This window comes from Passer domesticus, chromosome 1, assembly GCF_036417665.1.
Source record: "Passer domesticus isolate bPasDom1 chromosome 1, bPasDom1.hap1, whole genome shotgun sequence".
NCBI classification, from domain to species: domain Eukaryota; kingdom Metazoa; phylum Chordata; class Aves; order Passeriformes; family Passeridae; genus Passer; species Passer domesticus.
The window spans coordinates 14,434,758-14,451,256 of record NC_087474.1 but is presented as its reverse complement, the minus strand read 5'-3'; the positions used below and the strand labels follow the sequence as shown (position 1 = coordinate 14,451,256).

The following is a 16,499-nucleotide window of genomic DNA, read 5'->3' as shown; positions in this document are numbered from 1 at the left end:
GCTCCAAAGCTGGACAGAAGATACCTGTGCTGGCCCAGCTGGGCGTGCTCAGGCCTTGGCAGGCGGGCTGTGCTGAGATCCAGCAGGCGTTTTGAGATCGCTGTTGGTTTCTGGACTGCTCTGGGAAATCAGCTTCTGGTTCCCAGGCTGGGAAAGTGCTGCACACTGCAGAGACCTGGGGACAATTTGGGCCCAAAGAGAAGATTTACTTCTTCTCTTTGAAGAGTTACTCCCTGGGCATCGCAGGCTTCCTGCCACCATTTCTTGGTGCTGCTTTCCCAGTTGGCACAGACCATGATAGGGCCTGAGCAGGCTGTGTGTGTCCTTCAGGGATGGCAGCAGTTCCACAGCAACTCTGAGCATGGCTTAGGCTCCTTGTCCAGGGAATTATCTACACCATGCTCTTGTTTACACCACTGATGTAGAACTAATCATCTCCCATGCACCACTGAAGTGGGTGATGTTGCCAGCCTCGTGGCTGCCTTTGCAGGACTTGTGGTGTTTTTGATGGTAGGGCATGATGCTGTTGTCTCTGCTTATTAAGGTTGTTCTGCTAATCAAACCTTGTTGAGGAGGGTGGAGTCTTCATAGCCACTGCTCCTGCTGCTCGTGATGGGAGAGTGATGCTCCAGTGAAATGGGGAAGTGGTGTTTGGCTCCATCCTATTGTTCTTCAGGCAGGGTGTGAGGGAGCAGATGGTGGGAGGGCTCTTCTGGCTGTCCTTGCTTAACTGAGCATTCAGAGGCCACACAGTAAAGATTTGGAAGAGGAAACAAGTCAAAAAAAAAAAGGAAAGCTGATCCTGTGGGTATAGATGAGAGTTCTCTTCACAGGAGAACTCCCTTCTGATTCTGTTCTAATTAGAGAGAAGAGGCACTTTGCTTAGTTGTTTGTGTGGGAGGAACTGTTAGTAGCTAGCAAATTTAGTGATAAATAGATATCATTAATGAGATCACCTGCTGGAACAATTAGAAAAGTATACTGGTGTTTTTCAATGCTGGGTCTCAGAAGAGTGTATGTGAGGATAGGATCTCAAAATAGAACAGAAGCTGCCAGTGTCCAGAACAGCGCTCTGAAAACTTTTCCACCGTGCTGACTTTCTTAACAGTGCTGTTTGTGGGGCACAAAGTCTGTGCCAGTGCCTACAGCTCTTGCAGGATGAGCTACTGAGGCCCCAACACCTTCCACTTGCATGCTAGCAGCCAGCAACAGGGACAGACATTCCCTACATAGCCCTGCAGTGGCCTAATTCTGCAGGGTTTGGACTTCGATGCCTGTGCCATGCTGCTTCACTTTTGGCCCCATTATCTGCATCATGTGAGGTCCTGCTGGTCCAGCGTCACCCCAGGGGAAAAGGGCAGCTCTGAGTAAGACAGCTCAGTGGAATGTGGTCATACAGCCAGTGCAGCATGGACTTATGGCCTCATTTCTTGTAAAGGCCTAAAATTCACAGAAAGCTAGAAATAGTTTTGGGGGTTTTAAACCATTTTAATTAAACTAACCTTATATAGAATCAATTCAAAGCACTTTATGAAAGCAAATGTGATACTCGTTAGAAGGAGGCCTGTTAGAAAAGAGTTTGTAATGTTAAAACCCACCTCCTTGATCCCTTGGGACCACTCTGCCCCTGGAACTTATATCTCCACTGTTGGTCCCATGAGACTGCTCCATCCTTGGCTCCATCCTCCTCCCAGCTGTCAGGCATGTGGAAGCTGCTGTGTCCTGGTGTGCATTTCTTTGTGCATCAGCACCAGCACATCCTGGAGAGACACAGAATTGTATAGAGGCAGTCTGAGATGAGCTGCTGTATAGAGGGGCTGTGAAGTCTTCTCTTTGGTGACAGGCACCACCTCACCTTTGGTGAGGCTGCAGTGAAGCATTTCAAACTTGGAGTGGCTCTTGGAAGTTTCCCCTTCACCACTTCATTGACTGCAAGACCCAGAAGTGCCACATGTCCAGGAGCGAGGCACTCTGCTGCAGCTGTGGCCACCAGCAGTGTGTTTGTGCTGTGCTGCCCCACTGCCTCCTGCCTGCCTGCATGCAGGGGTGCAGGAGCTGCTCTCCATCCCTGAGAGCAGAGGAGACCTCAGGATGGAGCTGCACTGGAGGGTGCTTGGAGCATCCTTTTCACACAGTGCAGTGTCATCTTCAGAAGTTTACAGGGCCCCTGATAGAGGCTGGCTGTGTAACCACTTCTAGTGCCTTAGCCAGGATTTACAGAGACAGATACTGTCTGTCCTATGAGTAGATCTTAGAAAGGATCAGGTTTAAAATGTTCTAAATGCCTCCTTTTAAATGTCTTTTTTACAGTCTTGTTGCAATAATGACATAGTACATGTTACACAATGGTTTGTATCATGTTCTGAAGTTCATTACTGGAGCCTAGTTATTAACCTTTAAAAATAAATTTCATCTTTTATACAGCTTTTAATAAATGGAGGGCTTTCTCTCTTTCTGTTGAAAAGGATTTTGGGTTAATTTGTGGGGGTTTTTAAATGGTGAATTAAGCTTTGCAACATCACGGGAAATTTAAAAATCAGAATTTTTAGGTTCTTTTCTAAGAGATGCTACCACTTAAGTAGGAATCATCTCGGAGAAGTCTGATGATCTGTGCTGAGCAAGATGTCAAACTAAATAATTCTAATGGTCTCTTCTGATCTTGGAATCTGCAACTGTACTTCCTGCAATTTCTGTAGACCCTTTTACAATGATGAATTAAATCAATCAGAAAGAGCAACCTGTTCATTTTCTCCTCACTCTTGCTGGACCCTGTTTCTCACCTCATTTTGTAAACACAGATACAAATGCTGCCACAGAAGTATGGGGATGAGATGAAAAGGTAGAAAACAGCATTTGTTCAGCTGTATGTTTCCACATGGAAGTGTTGGTTGTCACTACAGTCAGCTTCTGATATAGGAGGTGTCCTGTTATATTTCATTGATTAATGGAGATGTCTGTTCCTTCTTGGGGTTCAGCATTCACACTGTATTTCATGCTTCAGAGGCAGAACATTTTGTTCAGAAGTTCAGTCTTAATCCAATTGAATTAATATGAACAAGATGCTCTTTATCCCAGTGTGGTTTTTAAACTTTCAGAGTCATAGGATGAAAGTAATAGACATAAAAGAAAATTGCTGTGGATCTACATGGCTTAATTTTCATTCTGAATTTTGACTTGTATTATGTCTTCACAAAGTCCTATTTAAATAGATCATTTAAATAGATCATGTTTTTAGCAAAAAAGAGCCAGATGACACTGTTTATATACCTTGGGGTGGAGGGAGGAGGAAGAAATTCTTGGGTTTTATCTAGATACTTGTCCTATTTCTGTCAATTTTGATTTTTCTTTCCAGTCTTATGCTGGTGGCAGCCACATAGTGTAAAGGCAGTTATATTGTTGGACACCTTAGGTACAAGAATAGCAGAATGCAATTCAAGTAGAAAATTAATTATTTATATAGAAGGGTACCAATTTTGTTCTGCAGAAATGTATAAAACAGTTTACACTCTGTTCAGAACAAACAATGAACCTATCCTGTTCATGTAAATCTGTGTTCTGAATTTCTAATCTGCAATGTCTAATGTCTTTCATATTTCACTGATAGATTCTTTTATTTAAGAATTTTATACTTCTTTTGAAGTATTTTGCATTTTAAATATTGGTTCTGTCTTATTCAGAATTGTGTTGATACATCACCACTGTTGTGACATGTGTCATTTAATCCAAAGCACACTGAAGAAATTTTTTCCCTTGGAAAGATGAACAGGAATCAATTCAGGAACTGACATGTTTAATTTCAGCACTTTTACCAGGATGCAAATCATGTTTCTTACAGACTATATCTTATGAAATCTTAGGATATAGACACCTACCTGTTCTCCCTACCTCTGCTTCCTGGAATCCTATTAAATTTGAATACCACAGTAGTCTTCTTGACATCTATATATTTTGATTTAGCAGGATACAGAAGTAACTTAAGACAGTCACTTCTGGTTTTGGAATGGCATCTTAGGTTCAGAAGCTGGTCTGGGTTGGAAGGACCTTCAAGATCGTCTAGTTCCAAGCCCCCTGCTGTGGGCAGGGAATTTTCTAATGTCCATCAAGCAGGGTTGTGCATGTTTGCACAGCAGGTAACTGTGTGCATTTGTCTCTCTTTCTAACATCTTTGCATAGCTAACAACATGTCAGAAGAGCTTCTTTCCCTTCCTTTACCCATGTTAATTGACTGACTTTTAAATCCTCTCATTAAAATTGTCATCTGGTTGCAAATAGATTACACAAAACCCCATTGGCATAACTCATCATTTGACCTCCTAATGGCCTTACCCATGGTAGAAAGAACAGGCACCTGTGCACACTGCCTCTGACACTGCTTTTTTTTCCAGGGCTTATGACAGGCCTCATTTAGCATGGTCTTCCCAGCCCAAGACTGATAAAGATCTCGCCTACTGGAGGAGACGAGGACAGGACTTCAGTGTGCTACTGGGCTATTCCCAGAAGGCCAGTGTGGAGATGAAAGGCCTGGCTGCAGCCCCAGGGGCACCCCGGCACCCCAAGGAGACTCAGCTGAAGGTGGGGACAGGTGCAGGGTATGCCAGAAGAAGCGGCTTGCAGGAAAGCTGTGAAGTGCCCAGTGACTGCAAATGGCAAAGTCTGGAAGTAGAGAACTGGAACCAGCCAAAAAAGGTAGGGAGGCAATTGTCCGAGGGTGACAGGGAGAAGCTGCTCCAAGAGCTGTATTCGCTGACCCTGGGAGACAACGTGCTCAGCACCCACAGCAGGGGGAAATCGCAGTCATTGCCGAGGGTCCTTTCACCTGAGAGCATGAGGTGTGTGGAAATGCCCTCCCTGACCAACAGTAACAACTCACTCAGTGTCACTAAAACCCCCTCCTATCCCCCAAACAGACTGGGTGTGGAACCAGCCAAGCACCATGGAACAGGAGGCAATTTCCTTCCCCTGGTGAAGCCCAAGTATGGGAGACCTCTCAAGCCTCCATCCTATGAACTGCAGCGGCAGACTAGGGCACCTGCAGAAACCGTGGGTTTCCAGGACCACTACCAGAAAGAGGAACCCATCTCCTACTTAGCCAAAGTCAATGAGTCAAGGCAAGATGCTGGCATTCCAGACTCTGGTTTGGAGCCCCCAATGTATGTACCTCCTCCTTCTTACAAATCCCCACCTCACCAACACGTGACCCCACATTCCCCCAGTGAAGTGCCTAACACCAACACCTGCGCCAGCAGCGATCCACAGGGTCCTGCAGAGCGGGTTGTCCCCTGCCAACGACCAGCAATGAATACTTTTGAAGTGGGGGGTGACCCTTGCAAAGACAACCATTTTCCTCATGGGAAGCAAAGCCATCCAAGGCGCCCTGCTGACCATCTGCGTTCCGTTCAGTATATTCCCTTTGATGATCCTCGGATACGACACATTAAAATTGCACCACTGGAAGGTCTGCAGGGCAAATCTAACCACACTGAAAATGCATGTAGTCCCAGTTCTGGTGCTTTGCAAGAGAGAAATCTTGAAGTACAGTACAACAGTGCCTTTGTGGATGCATCAAAATTGTCCAGTTCTGCAAAGGGAGAAAGAGCTTCCGACAGCTCCACCCATAGCAACAGATGGTTGGCACCATCCATCCGAGATCAGGAAAACTGTGCCTTGCTGGACCAAAGAGACAATTGTAGAGCAACTAATCACAGCCCCCGTAACGAAGCCAGCACAGAGTACACGAAAGGCAAACTTTCTGTAAGAAATTCACATATGGACAACACCTGTGAGACTGTTACAAAAGTGAAAAAGTTTGAACCTGGAACTGGGATGCAGAGCAAAAAGAGTTCAAAGAAAAAAATGAATGAAACTATATTTTGTTTGGTCTCCATCCCAGTTAAATCAGAATCCAATCTGCCAGATACAGATAGGAACAACAACATAACTCAGAGCCCTGATAAGAATAGGTTTGATAACAATGGGGCTTTGCAAGAACAAAGTCTCTTAAGTATGTCTTCAACAGACTTGGAGTTACAAGCGCTTACAGGAAGCATGACCAATAAAAATGAGTTACAAAAACAAGAGCTGTGGAGACCAGAAGAGTTCAAACAAATGAATGACCTCAGATTTATTCAGCCTACAAAACACAGAGAGCTCAAATATTCTGGCTCCTGGCCAGGTGATCAGTACAAAGACCAGCAGACACAGACAAGTTTCTCTGAAGAACCTGAGAGCCCAGAATTTTTCCATGGTACAAAGCCTGGGAAGCCTGATAGCAGCAAACCGCTATCTCCAAAACTCCCAGGATGTACAACATCCACAGTAGGGGCAAAACAGCCAGTGTCACCTTTTGATGAGAGAGGCTGCAGGCAGAACAGTTACAGTATGAAGGGCCAGACTCACCTCAGCCAGTCTAGCAACAGTGCATTTTCTAGGACTGCCACCTCAGTCCTTCAGTCTCCCTCCCCTAAAGCCCACCAGAGCCAGCCTGTGCCTGTCCAAGAGAGGGAAAATGGCCTTTTTTCCAAGGGAGATGTAGTTAAGGGAGAACCAGGTGCTCCCTGCAACAGTACAGAACCGTTTGGGCAGTTCCTGTTGAAACCTGTAAGTCGCCGTCCCTGGGATGCAATAAGTGAGCTAGAAAGTTTTAACAAGGAGCTGCAAGGGCAGGAGGAGGGCACAAGCAGTGAAGAAGATTTGGAAAGTGCTGCAGCTCCTCTGCAGGCAGGTGCCTTTATGCAGAGGAGGGAGTCCAGAAATGAGAAGTCAAACCAGGAGCCAAAACATGGTGGGAAATCAGAAATGGTTGTGCCAGAGGTGCCTGTAATTAGGTCAGGAAGGGTTAAAAGTAAGTCTGAAAGTTGGAGCATGGGGACAGAGCATGGTGGTGAGCTAAGATGTGCTGGCTTTCAAGGCACTTCAAAGCCAGGAGGGAGCAGCGAAGGAGTGAGGCCAGCAGATGGAAGTCTGATAACAGAAATGGGGATGGGGGAAGCCAAGAGCAGAACAAGCAAACAGCCAGTTCATGAGGGCCCTGTCAGAAGAGTTTTGTCCAGTAGCCCAAGTAGTACATGTCACAGTAATCCTTTCAACAACCCTGTCTTGCAGGAGATGAGTGAAGACCAAAATTACCTAGACTTTGTTAAACTGAGCAAAGGTGCAACTCCCACAAATGATAGGGTATTAGAGAGAGGGTCAGCAGTACGCTTGTCACTAACAAAGAGGAACCAAAGGTGCTCTGAGCCAGACTTGAGGTCAGTGGGACTTGATGTGGCCCCAGAACCTGGTGCTAACAACTCTGATCACTCTTCGGATGCAAATGCAGTGGAAATCCCTGTGAATGAGTCATTGCAGGCAAGAGCTGCAAGAATTTTAGGTATAGATATAGCAGTGGAATCTCTCCTTCCAGATGACCACGTTGGGCCCCACCCAGGCACTAGCCCTTCAAACGGTGCTCAGGACTTTGAGTCATCACCGGTAGGGAGCACAGTAAGTAAAAAAGAAGGAAAAAAGGAAGATTCTTACGAAGGCAGACGAAAGTGTGGCTGGACAGAGAGTGCTCTCTTTGTCAGAGCAGGAGGGAGATCTTTATACCCTGTTGAATGCCAGGCCACTCACCAGGAGGCCAGCGCTAAACCCCTGGTAACTGAGCAAGTTCTTGAACAACCTGTGAGCCCCAGCCAAGGTGAGGACCAAAACTTGGTTTGCAAGTCAGCTGCTTATCAGCATTCAGAAAAGAGAGTGAGGAGCACCTCAAAAGTGATAGAGACACTCCAAGGCAAGCTGGCGTCTCCACCCAGCCGGACTGCCATGGACCGCTTGGTGCGAATGAAAGAAGTTGACTCTGTGTCGCGCATGAGGCGTCTCAGCATTAAGAGCGCAGACTCGGCAGAGGAGGTGGATGAGGAGAAGCTGTCGAAGGTATCAGAGGAGAGAGGAAGCAAACTGGCAAGCTCAGGGGCTGTTTCCAAGCGTGTTATCTCTCTCAGTGAAAATGGATGTTTAGGTGGAATGGACAAGAAGAAGATCGACAGAGATTTTTCGTTAGGTAAGACCCTGTTATGGGAGATCCAGATGGGTACTCGTTTCTTATGTAATGGGCATGATCAGTTTGCTTATGCCCACGTAATGCTGCTCAAATAGTAACAGGCTGTAGGTGGTACTATCCTCATCTGGGAGCCACCCACTTTGCTCTCCGTGTGGAAAAGATGAGTGTTCTCTGGTCCCATTTTAGGAATTGTTACTGTAAAACTCACTTGTGATACAGAAATTCATTCACAGAGGCCTGGAGTGCTCCCTAAGGTCTTATCTCTGTCTAATTGTTTCAGGGAATGGCCAGGCTAAAACAGTGGAGTTCAAAGACAGTCACTGTAATGCCCATGTTTGGGAACATGTGGTGATTTAATCATAGCTGTTTCTTGAATGCCAATTTTTTTTCCCCTCTCTAATACGTAAGTAGACACATACTATATCATAGTTCAGAAGAAACTAAAAATAAAAATCTGATGTTCTTCTATGAAGCCTCTGGGAAATGGCTGCATGTTGGGGCCTGGAAATTCTCTCTCTCTCTCATGAATATTTTCCAGATCAGATGTTGAGAATAACTATTAACCCCAGGACAAATGGAAAGTTGACTTTTTCAGTGAACACCTTTTTTTTTTTTTTAAACATTTTTTGGTGTTTCTGATCTCTCTAAAACATATAAACTTATGTAGTCCATATGCATCCCCAAAGTAACATGAGCAGTTCTCTCTCTGAAACAGTTTTCATTTAGCATTTTTTTAACAACTGAAAATCAGTTGTTGCTATTAGACCTGTGTAAAGAGATAAATCTCCCAGGCCACCTGTCTAGTCCATTAAATAAATTGGAGTGAGCAAACATATAGTGTGAAAGCTGTTAAATTAATATTAATCTCCTCCTTCGTTTTTCCATCCTTTCTGTTACAGTTGACATCTTTGCCTTGAAATCTGCACAGGTTTTTCATTTAACCTTATTGATAAAAATCTATTCACAGTTTTGCAGTACAGAGGGACTGACATTAAGTGAGGTATACTTTAAACTGGATTTATGCAATTCCAACTGAAAAGAAATGCTTTTATGAGTTCTAAGTATTGACTCCTGCAGCCTTGAAGCCTTTTTCTCCATGTCTTTTTCTGTATCCCACATCTTTGTCTCTTTCTGCTCTGAACTGTATTTCTCTAGACCATATTTTTCAAACAGACTGATTCAGCTTTCTTGTACCCATCAGGTCTAGTCTGCCCCACATGCATTTCATATGCTTTCCTCCCTTGGGGTTTCTGCTGGAGTGAAGAAAATAGCTGTTGTGGTGACATGACTTCGGGGATGTATCAAAACAGATTGTGTGTGTTTTATTGGAGAGTTATTCTGCAGTAAATTAGGTCTAAATTTATCCCTCTTGCTGACAATGCCAGGCTTATATTCTGCAGTGTTTTCCCACTGCAGCAGCTCCCTCGCAGCCATAACAGCCCTCCCCATGTTTGGATGGCATGAGTGTCCCTTCCTGCTGTGCATGTCCAGGGTGACACACATGGGGTGGGCAGGTGGCTTCTGGCCTCTTCCCATCCAAAGACACCCTGATTTGTTGCTGGCCCCAGAAGCTTCACCTTAGAGAGGGACTGTAGATTCATGTTTGTAAGAAGACCTCTTTCAAATCTCACCCCAATTTTCGCAATAGCTGGTTGGTACCATTGAAAGCCCAAATGAGAATTAACCCTGGAGAACCATTGTATTTGTTGCTTTCAAAGAGCAAATATTCCATTCTAAATGGCCACTCTATTTGGAGCAAGGTAGGGTGATGTTAGTATTATAATTGCAGACTGGGCCTGTCACAGAGGCTGCAGCCCTTAGCAGAAACAGGCTTTCACATGTATAATGTAGCTTGGCAGGCGAACAGTCATCTCAGAGTAAGAGCCCTGCCAAAATTGAGTGCAAGAAGCTCATCTTACTATGCAAATACTGCCATTAGGAGAACATGTCTAAGTGTTCCCAAATGCATTGGATGTCTTTTCTCCTTTGCTGTTTGAAGACATGAGTCTGCTAATCTGGCTTTGTTTCTATAGAGAACATTTTAAATGAGCTTAACGAAATGTTGAATAAGCATTTCTGTATCAGTGCTAGAACTCCAGTGTCTGTCCCCCTCAAAAGGGTGACCTGGCCTGTCAGTCTGGCACTTTTGTGTCCTTGGTTTGGGTGCTGAGGGCATGGGTAAGCTTTCAGGGAATATACTGAGCCATGCAGAGGCTCTGTATCTTGTGGCTTGGTTTTCTCCCATCCTCCCCGCCCCTGTCTTGCCACTCCCTGAAATAGTAAGCACCTGAAATTTTGTGGGGAATTCTGTTAATGTGAATGTGTCTGGCCTTAGGAAAATCAGGTTTCTGAAATGCAAATCCATTTTTATTCTTAGGTCAATCTGTCACAGAAACTTCAGAATTTTATGTTATAACAGTTTAGATGGCAAAATATTTACAATCAAAAAAATCTTACTGCTTTAGAGGCATCTTCATACACCATCAGTGCATTAAGCTTAAAAAGATGCAGCATTACCCTAGAGCACACTAGCCCTCAAAAACTTTATTCCTGTTGATTTTTTGCATTCATGTTGTGTCTGTTTGGAAATACCAGAAAAGGCTTAGCAGAAATCATAGGTGTTGCTGGCACAGACTCCTTTCTTGGCTGGACTAGCAGCTCAAGGAGGGTGGGCAAGAGAAGTGATAAAAGATTCTGCAACACAAATCCACCCACTGAGGCCAATCCAGAAGTCCTTTCTTAGCCAGTTCCCCATTGACGTGAGTGTGGATGTAGCAGATGGACACTTGCACATAGGAGCAAAAATTTCCCAGGAGGATTTTTATGCTTTTTATGTTTGAATGAAGACATTCACTCACATCAACGCGAAAGTCCTGAGGATGAATGTTTTACTCCAAAGTGTGATATTTGTGTGTGGAATATTTTCATGCTCAGCTGTTTAAATGTGAGCGCAGTGGGAGTACAGCCTACGGGAGGGACGTTTAAGGTTAGCACAGATACTCAGGTTGTGTAAGAGCAGAAGCAGCACGCGGCAGCACGGCTGCACTGCCGGTTTGTCTGAGCCCCTCTGCGCCTGCAGACTCCTCCCTAGGTAGCCCTGGCTCCTACATGCCATGACCATGCACATCAAGGGCAAGTCAGGTGTCTGCACGATGGCACTGGGCAGGCAGACCTCACAGGGAAAAGCCTTTTTGTTGCCATCCTGTTCCAGAGTGACAAGGGTGAAGAAAAAGGCTCATGTCTGCTGACTTCATGGCCAGCAGTGGGATAAATCCAGTTAAGAAATCTGATAGAAGAGTGTTGTCAGGGACTTGGGAAAAGCAAAACCAACCTGTGGTATGTCCTGTGAACTGGCAGGAGGGAGGCTGGAAGTGAAGAAGAGTGTTAGCAAGCCATTCCAGTGCTTTAGTGAATAAGGCTGAAACATGAGCTGCAGTTTTGCAGACTGAAGCAAGACAGACTAACCATAGTGATGCAATGCAGCTGTGCTTTCCTGTTTTCTGTTGAATTAATCTGAAATGAAGGATATGCAATCAAATGAAAAGACCCTGATGACTGCCTGGCATAATCACTCCTTCAGCCAGCCTTACACACCCTGCTAGGATGCTTAAAGCATTTACTGGTCCTTAGTGTTCAGTACAATCTTATGTCTTTTTCTTCCTGTCAGAACACCTGAAAACTGGAAGTAATCACTTAGCATTCAGTGTGCTTGTTCCTACCTACCCAAGGCCTTCCCAAATTCTATCTTCATGCATTTGATCAGAGTTGTTCCTGAATTATACTGGTAAAAACACAGAATTTGGGTCAGGAATGCAATATGTGTCTTTAATGCGGCAAGCTTTATCAGCTTCTCTTTTTTAAAATAAAAACTAGGGAAAATATGTGTCATTTCCACAGCTGGAAATATTCAATAGATTTCACAATACATTATTAATAGTGTTTTCTTGGTTTTTTTTTTTCAGATACATATGACCCCACCAAAGTTGAAAAGGTGTGAGATTAATGAAGAGGAGAATAGAGAAATTTCTGCTCTACTAAGAATGTTTCACCAATTTTTTTCTGGGTGCTTTTTGTTTGGTTTTTGTTCTTTAACATTTGGAATTGTCTCCATTTGTGATGTTCATGGTGTACTGATAATGCCTTTACCACTGCCACTAGGAATTAGCTATTCATGTCTGAAACTGTTGTGGAGACCAGAGAAAAATGACTTCTACATTGGAACCATCTGGCTTTGTAGTGTTTAAGACAATACCTACCATTGGCAAAGAGGTTTCATCTGAATTTTATTTCAGTCTTTAGCAAGGATAATGAAATGCATCAAGTGAGGTGTTACATTGGTGTAAATGTAAACGTGGGAAATTTGTGAAATTATTTTTGAAAGAATGTGAATCTATAAGCTAAACTTCTAAGTATCTACATTCTAAACTTTGTTTAACTTAAGGGATTTTTGGCCATAAGTAGAAAGTGCTGCTGCACTGTGTGGGGGAAGGAATGTGAAAGAATGGTAGCAAAGACTGATTGTGAAATTCTCTCTGACTTCCAGAGTTTGAATTTACTTGGATTAAATACTTACTTGCCACCTATAAAGAAGAAAAACAAAACCCAAAAGCTTCCAAAAGATGGAAGACTTTTGTAGTACAGTGTACAGAACATGTAATTATAGTAGCTGGCAACTATGTTTCAAACCAATGCAAAGTATACCACTGGCTGTTTTGCACTCAGTATTACCTGTTTTTGTTTTGCTGTTTCTTTATATGAAAGAATAGTAGCTAAATTCTTTATATGAAAGAATAGTAGCTGGTTTAAAATAGCCCATTTTAACAAAGTAACTATATTTCTTGTTACAGAATACTATCTATTTTTCTACGATGTAAACAATTGCTAACAAGTGGCAAGTATAAAGAAGTATTATTATTATTATTATAATTATAATTATATTTTAAGAAGACTTATTCCTCTGAGTGAAGGTGCCCCAAGCAGATTTCACTTGTATATCTTAATGCACACACCATATTGCCACTTACTCAGTAGTGCTACCTTATTTTGCTCTGAAAAAAAGCCATCTATCTATCTATCTATCTATCTATCTATCCATCTATCTATTTACCACAGGGTTAATTTCTAATTTTTCCCACTCAACCCTTGGATCGTTCTTCTTGGAGCCACTTTCTGAAGCACACTGAGAGCTCTCCAGGCTGGTGCTGCTGCCATTCCATTCCAGGGATGCTGATTACCAAAAAGTGGGTTTGGGTCTTTGTCCCAGTGTTGCCGAGTGGCTCTGATAAAATACCTGCTTGCTTGCTTATACTTTGTTCCCTTTTACAGATTATGAGTTTGGATTAGGCCAGTGCACAAAAGTAAGCAAAACTGGGTTCTTCTTCCCTGTCACCAGGTGTTGCTGGGGAGAAGTTCGGTGTTTTTTTGATGGCATTTAAATACATGGCTTTAAATATATTTTATCTGCACACACAAATGCATGAATTACAGAATTTATAATAAAGCCTATGCATTCTGCCCTTTGATCCTGAATTAGCCTGCTTAAGTATCTGTGTCTTAAAAGCCTTTATGTCCATTCCTGTATGTTTTTTGTAAGTACCTGTGTACTAATATTTTTCTGATTACTTGTTCCTGTACTTCACCAGTCTACTCTATTGGCCTTTTCTGAGTTTTAGCATAATTTTATTTTTTAAAATCTTGTAATTTCTTGAAATATTTTTTCCTAAGTCTGTAATTTGGAAAGAACGATCGGGAAAAACACTCATCCTATGTTTTGGCAGCAAGAGTTTCTTGTCTGTAACACATGATTCTGTTACATATGGACTATTTAAAGCTTGCTTGAAAAGAAAATGTGGTGTATAATTTATTTTGTTAACTCTTGCACATGCTGTGTAGCAATAGTTGTTGACAAACTGTTCCTACCACTCTTACTATAATCACCTCTCTTCATCACCATCTAGGACATCCAGGGACTTGTAAATAGCTACAAAACATGTTTTTCCCCTGGTGCCTCCCCACCTGAATCCTGCCCATAAAAAAGAGTTCTGAAAGAATTTCATCAACTCTCATCTTCCCACTAACCAGTCAAGCTGAGATGTGTAGCAATTAATTAAAGTTTTAATTTAATCTTGATTGCAGAAGAACTGTAAATTGTCCCATATAAGCATTCCTACTACCTTCTGTTTATGTCTACATGGAACAGAAGTTTTCTGAGCATTTTATTTCCTTCTGATAGGAATAGGTTTATTGATTCTCTAATATGTCTGTTTCATCAGTCATTTCAACTAATTACTTTTCCAAAGCACATAAACATCCAAGATAAAAAAAAAAAAAAAAAAGAGGCAACAATATTGCAGAGAAAGTTTTATTGGCCAAAATCAAAAAATTAAAACCTAAAAAGTGGGTAAGCTTTGTTTTGCAGTAGGATGTGACTGACCAGTGAGTACTCTTTTAGAAATGGTGTATTCCTCCAACAACATTAGTGGTTTCATTTGATACTATGATACAGACAAGTGAGAAATCCATAGGGTACAGTTTTCTGAACAATTTTGCCTCAGTGTTTCTATAGTGTCAATGCCATGGATCAGCTATTGGAATGGACTGTATTGTACCATAGCTGAACCACCTTTCCAGAAGCCTATTGTTTGTTTGAAGTCAACAGAGAGCTCCTTTTATGCCAGACATGGTTAAAAACCAGTAAATGGGGATTGCCAGTGCCTGTCTCAATGGGTACATAAAATTGTCTTGGCAACAGCTGTCACTGGTAGTGGCAACAGCAGGAGCTCAGGGCTGAGTGGGCTCAGAGGTGGAGGATGCAGCAGGCTGCTTCCAGTGCTTCTTGCAGTGCAAGCGCAGTGAAAAGAGAGGAACTCTGCCTTTTTTCTAGGGGGAAGAAAATTACGTTTTTACAACGTGCTGTGTATCCAGCTCATGCTGCTGCTATGCTGCTGTAGCTGAGGAAGCTGAGGTTGGGGGAAGATTCTGGTTTCATGAGCATTCTCAGAAACTGATGCAAAAAAATACCCCAAACCTGACTGATCCATACATTTAAAAAAAAATGTTTAATGGGAACACTCGGGACCTGGATGGCTAAAGAGGATGTGGTATATCTCCTTCCCTTTACCCTGTTGAATTCCAGAAGGGACAGTCACATCCTGAGGGGCCGGTACCAGTGACAGAGGCTGGTGGCAGGGAGATAAAAACGAACACGACATTCCAGGCTCCTATCCTATCCTATATGAGGAAGAGAAGCCACCCCTGAACTCCGGGGCTGCCGAACGGCCCGAGCCCTGCGGACGGGACAGGACGGAGCCTCTCCCGGTGCGGCAGAGGCAGGGGGAGCGGGATGGGGAGCGGGACCGGGAGCGGGACTGGGAGCGGGACTAGGATGGGGAGCGGGACTGGGATCGGGACTGGGATGGGGAGCAGGGGCCGGGCGGGCTCTGCCCGGGGGCCGCCCATCCGGGGAGGGCAGCGCGCTCCCTCCTGCGCATCCCGAGCGCCAGCGGGAAGCTGGTTTCCCTGAAGAACCGCTGTTGGCGGGCCCCACGCCAACCTCCGTGCTTAGAGTCGTCTGGAAGTAGACAAAGTGCGGTCTGAGCAGAGCTCTTCAGTGTTTGAAGTGCCACCACCACCACAGCTAAAAGAGGGATGGGAAGTCAAAGGAGGGAAATGCCTCTGAATGACTTGAGACCTCTGGTGACAGAAATGCCCAGTGATACAGTGCACCTGAGCAAGCATCACTCATCAGATATTAACTCAAGAAGCCTTCTTCAGGCATAAGAAGGGCTGTTGTGTTTCATACCACGGGTTTGTCTTTATTGAAATCACCAGCACGTATCAAAACCATCAAGTTTCCTTGACTCATCTCCCGATGAGGGGAGCAAGTCTTTGTACTGAAACATCCAATGACTCCGGGAAGACAGGAAGGACAACAGTGCTTACATTGGTAAAGTCACAGAATTACCCTCTCACCCTTAGAAAATAATCAGTCCTATCAAAGCTTATTTAAGGATAAATATTGGAATTTTGCAAAATATTTCGGTTTAGTATCACAAATCAATATAAATATCTAGAGTCACTATCCTATTGCCTTTGCCACATGGACAGCCAGCTGAAAATTAGTTGTATAGTGCTTGACCTTCTCTTTGGGTTAAAATGTTGATATGCTCTTCACTGCCTCTTTTCAAAGGAAAAAAATAAACAGTGGAGTGATTGGGAGAAATGCAGAAATCAAATGTTCTTGCATTTTAAATTATAAAAGTTCTTGTAATTGCTAAGTGAGTGCTTTTGTCCAGCTTCAAAATCTGATAGGCAAATATATGTGAGAAATGAATCTTTACTTGGCAGGAACCTTCAGCTCCAAGAAGATAGACAAAACAGTGCTAAAAGCAATGGAGAGAACTGACAGCTTGTTAGACTTTTGAATGTTTTGTGTGAAGCTGTCCTTTTGGAAGACATT

General features: G+C 43.5%; 1 protein-coding gene across 6 annotated transcripts in view; it reads left to right on the top strand.

Moving 5' to 3' along the window:
- Window positions 1-13,888, top strand: part of JCAD (junctional cadherin 5 associated) — a 62,020-nt gene extending 48,132 nt beyond the window's left edge. For 4 of the 6 annotated variants that reach the window (XM_064403585.1, XM_064403527.1, XM_064403381.1 and 1 more), the window contains one exon: window positions 4,386-11,967. In XM_064403585.1, the coding sequence (XP_064259655.1) occupies window positions 4,386-8,136 (3,751 nt within the window). In that variant the 3' untranslated portion in view covers window positions 8,137-11,967. Of the gene's footprint in view, window positions 1-4,385; window positions 11,968-12,003 lie in introns of those variants that run through there. The other 2 variants (XM_064403616.1, XM_064403669.1) reach the window with 1 other exon arrangement.
- Window positions 13,889-16,499: the final 2,611 nt, after the last annotated feature.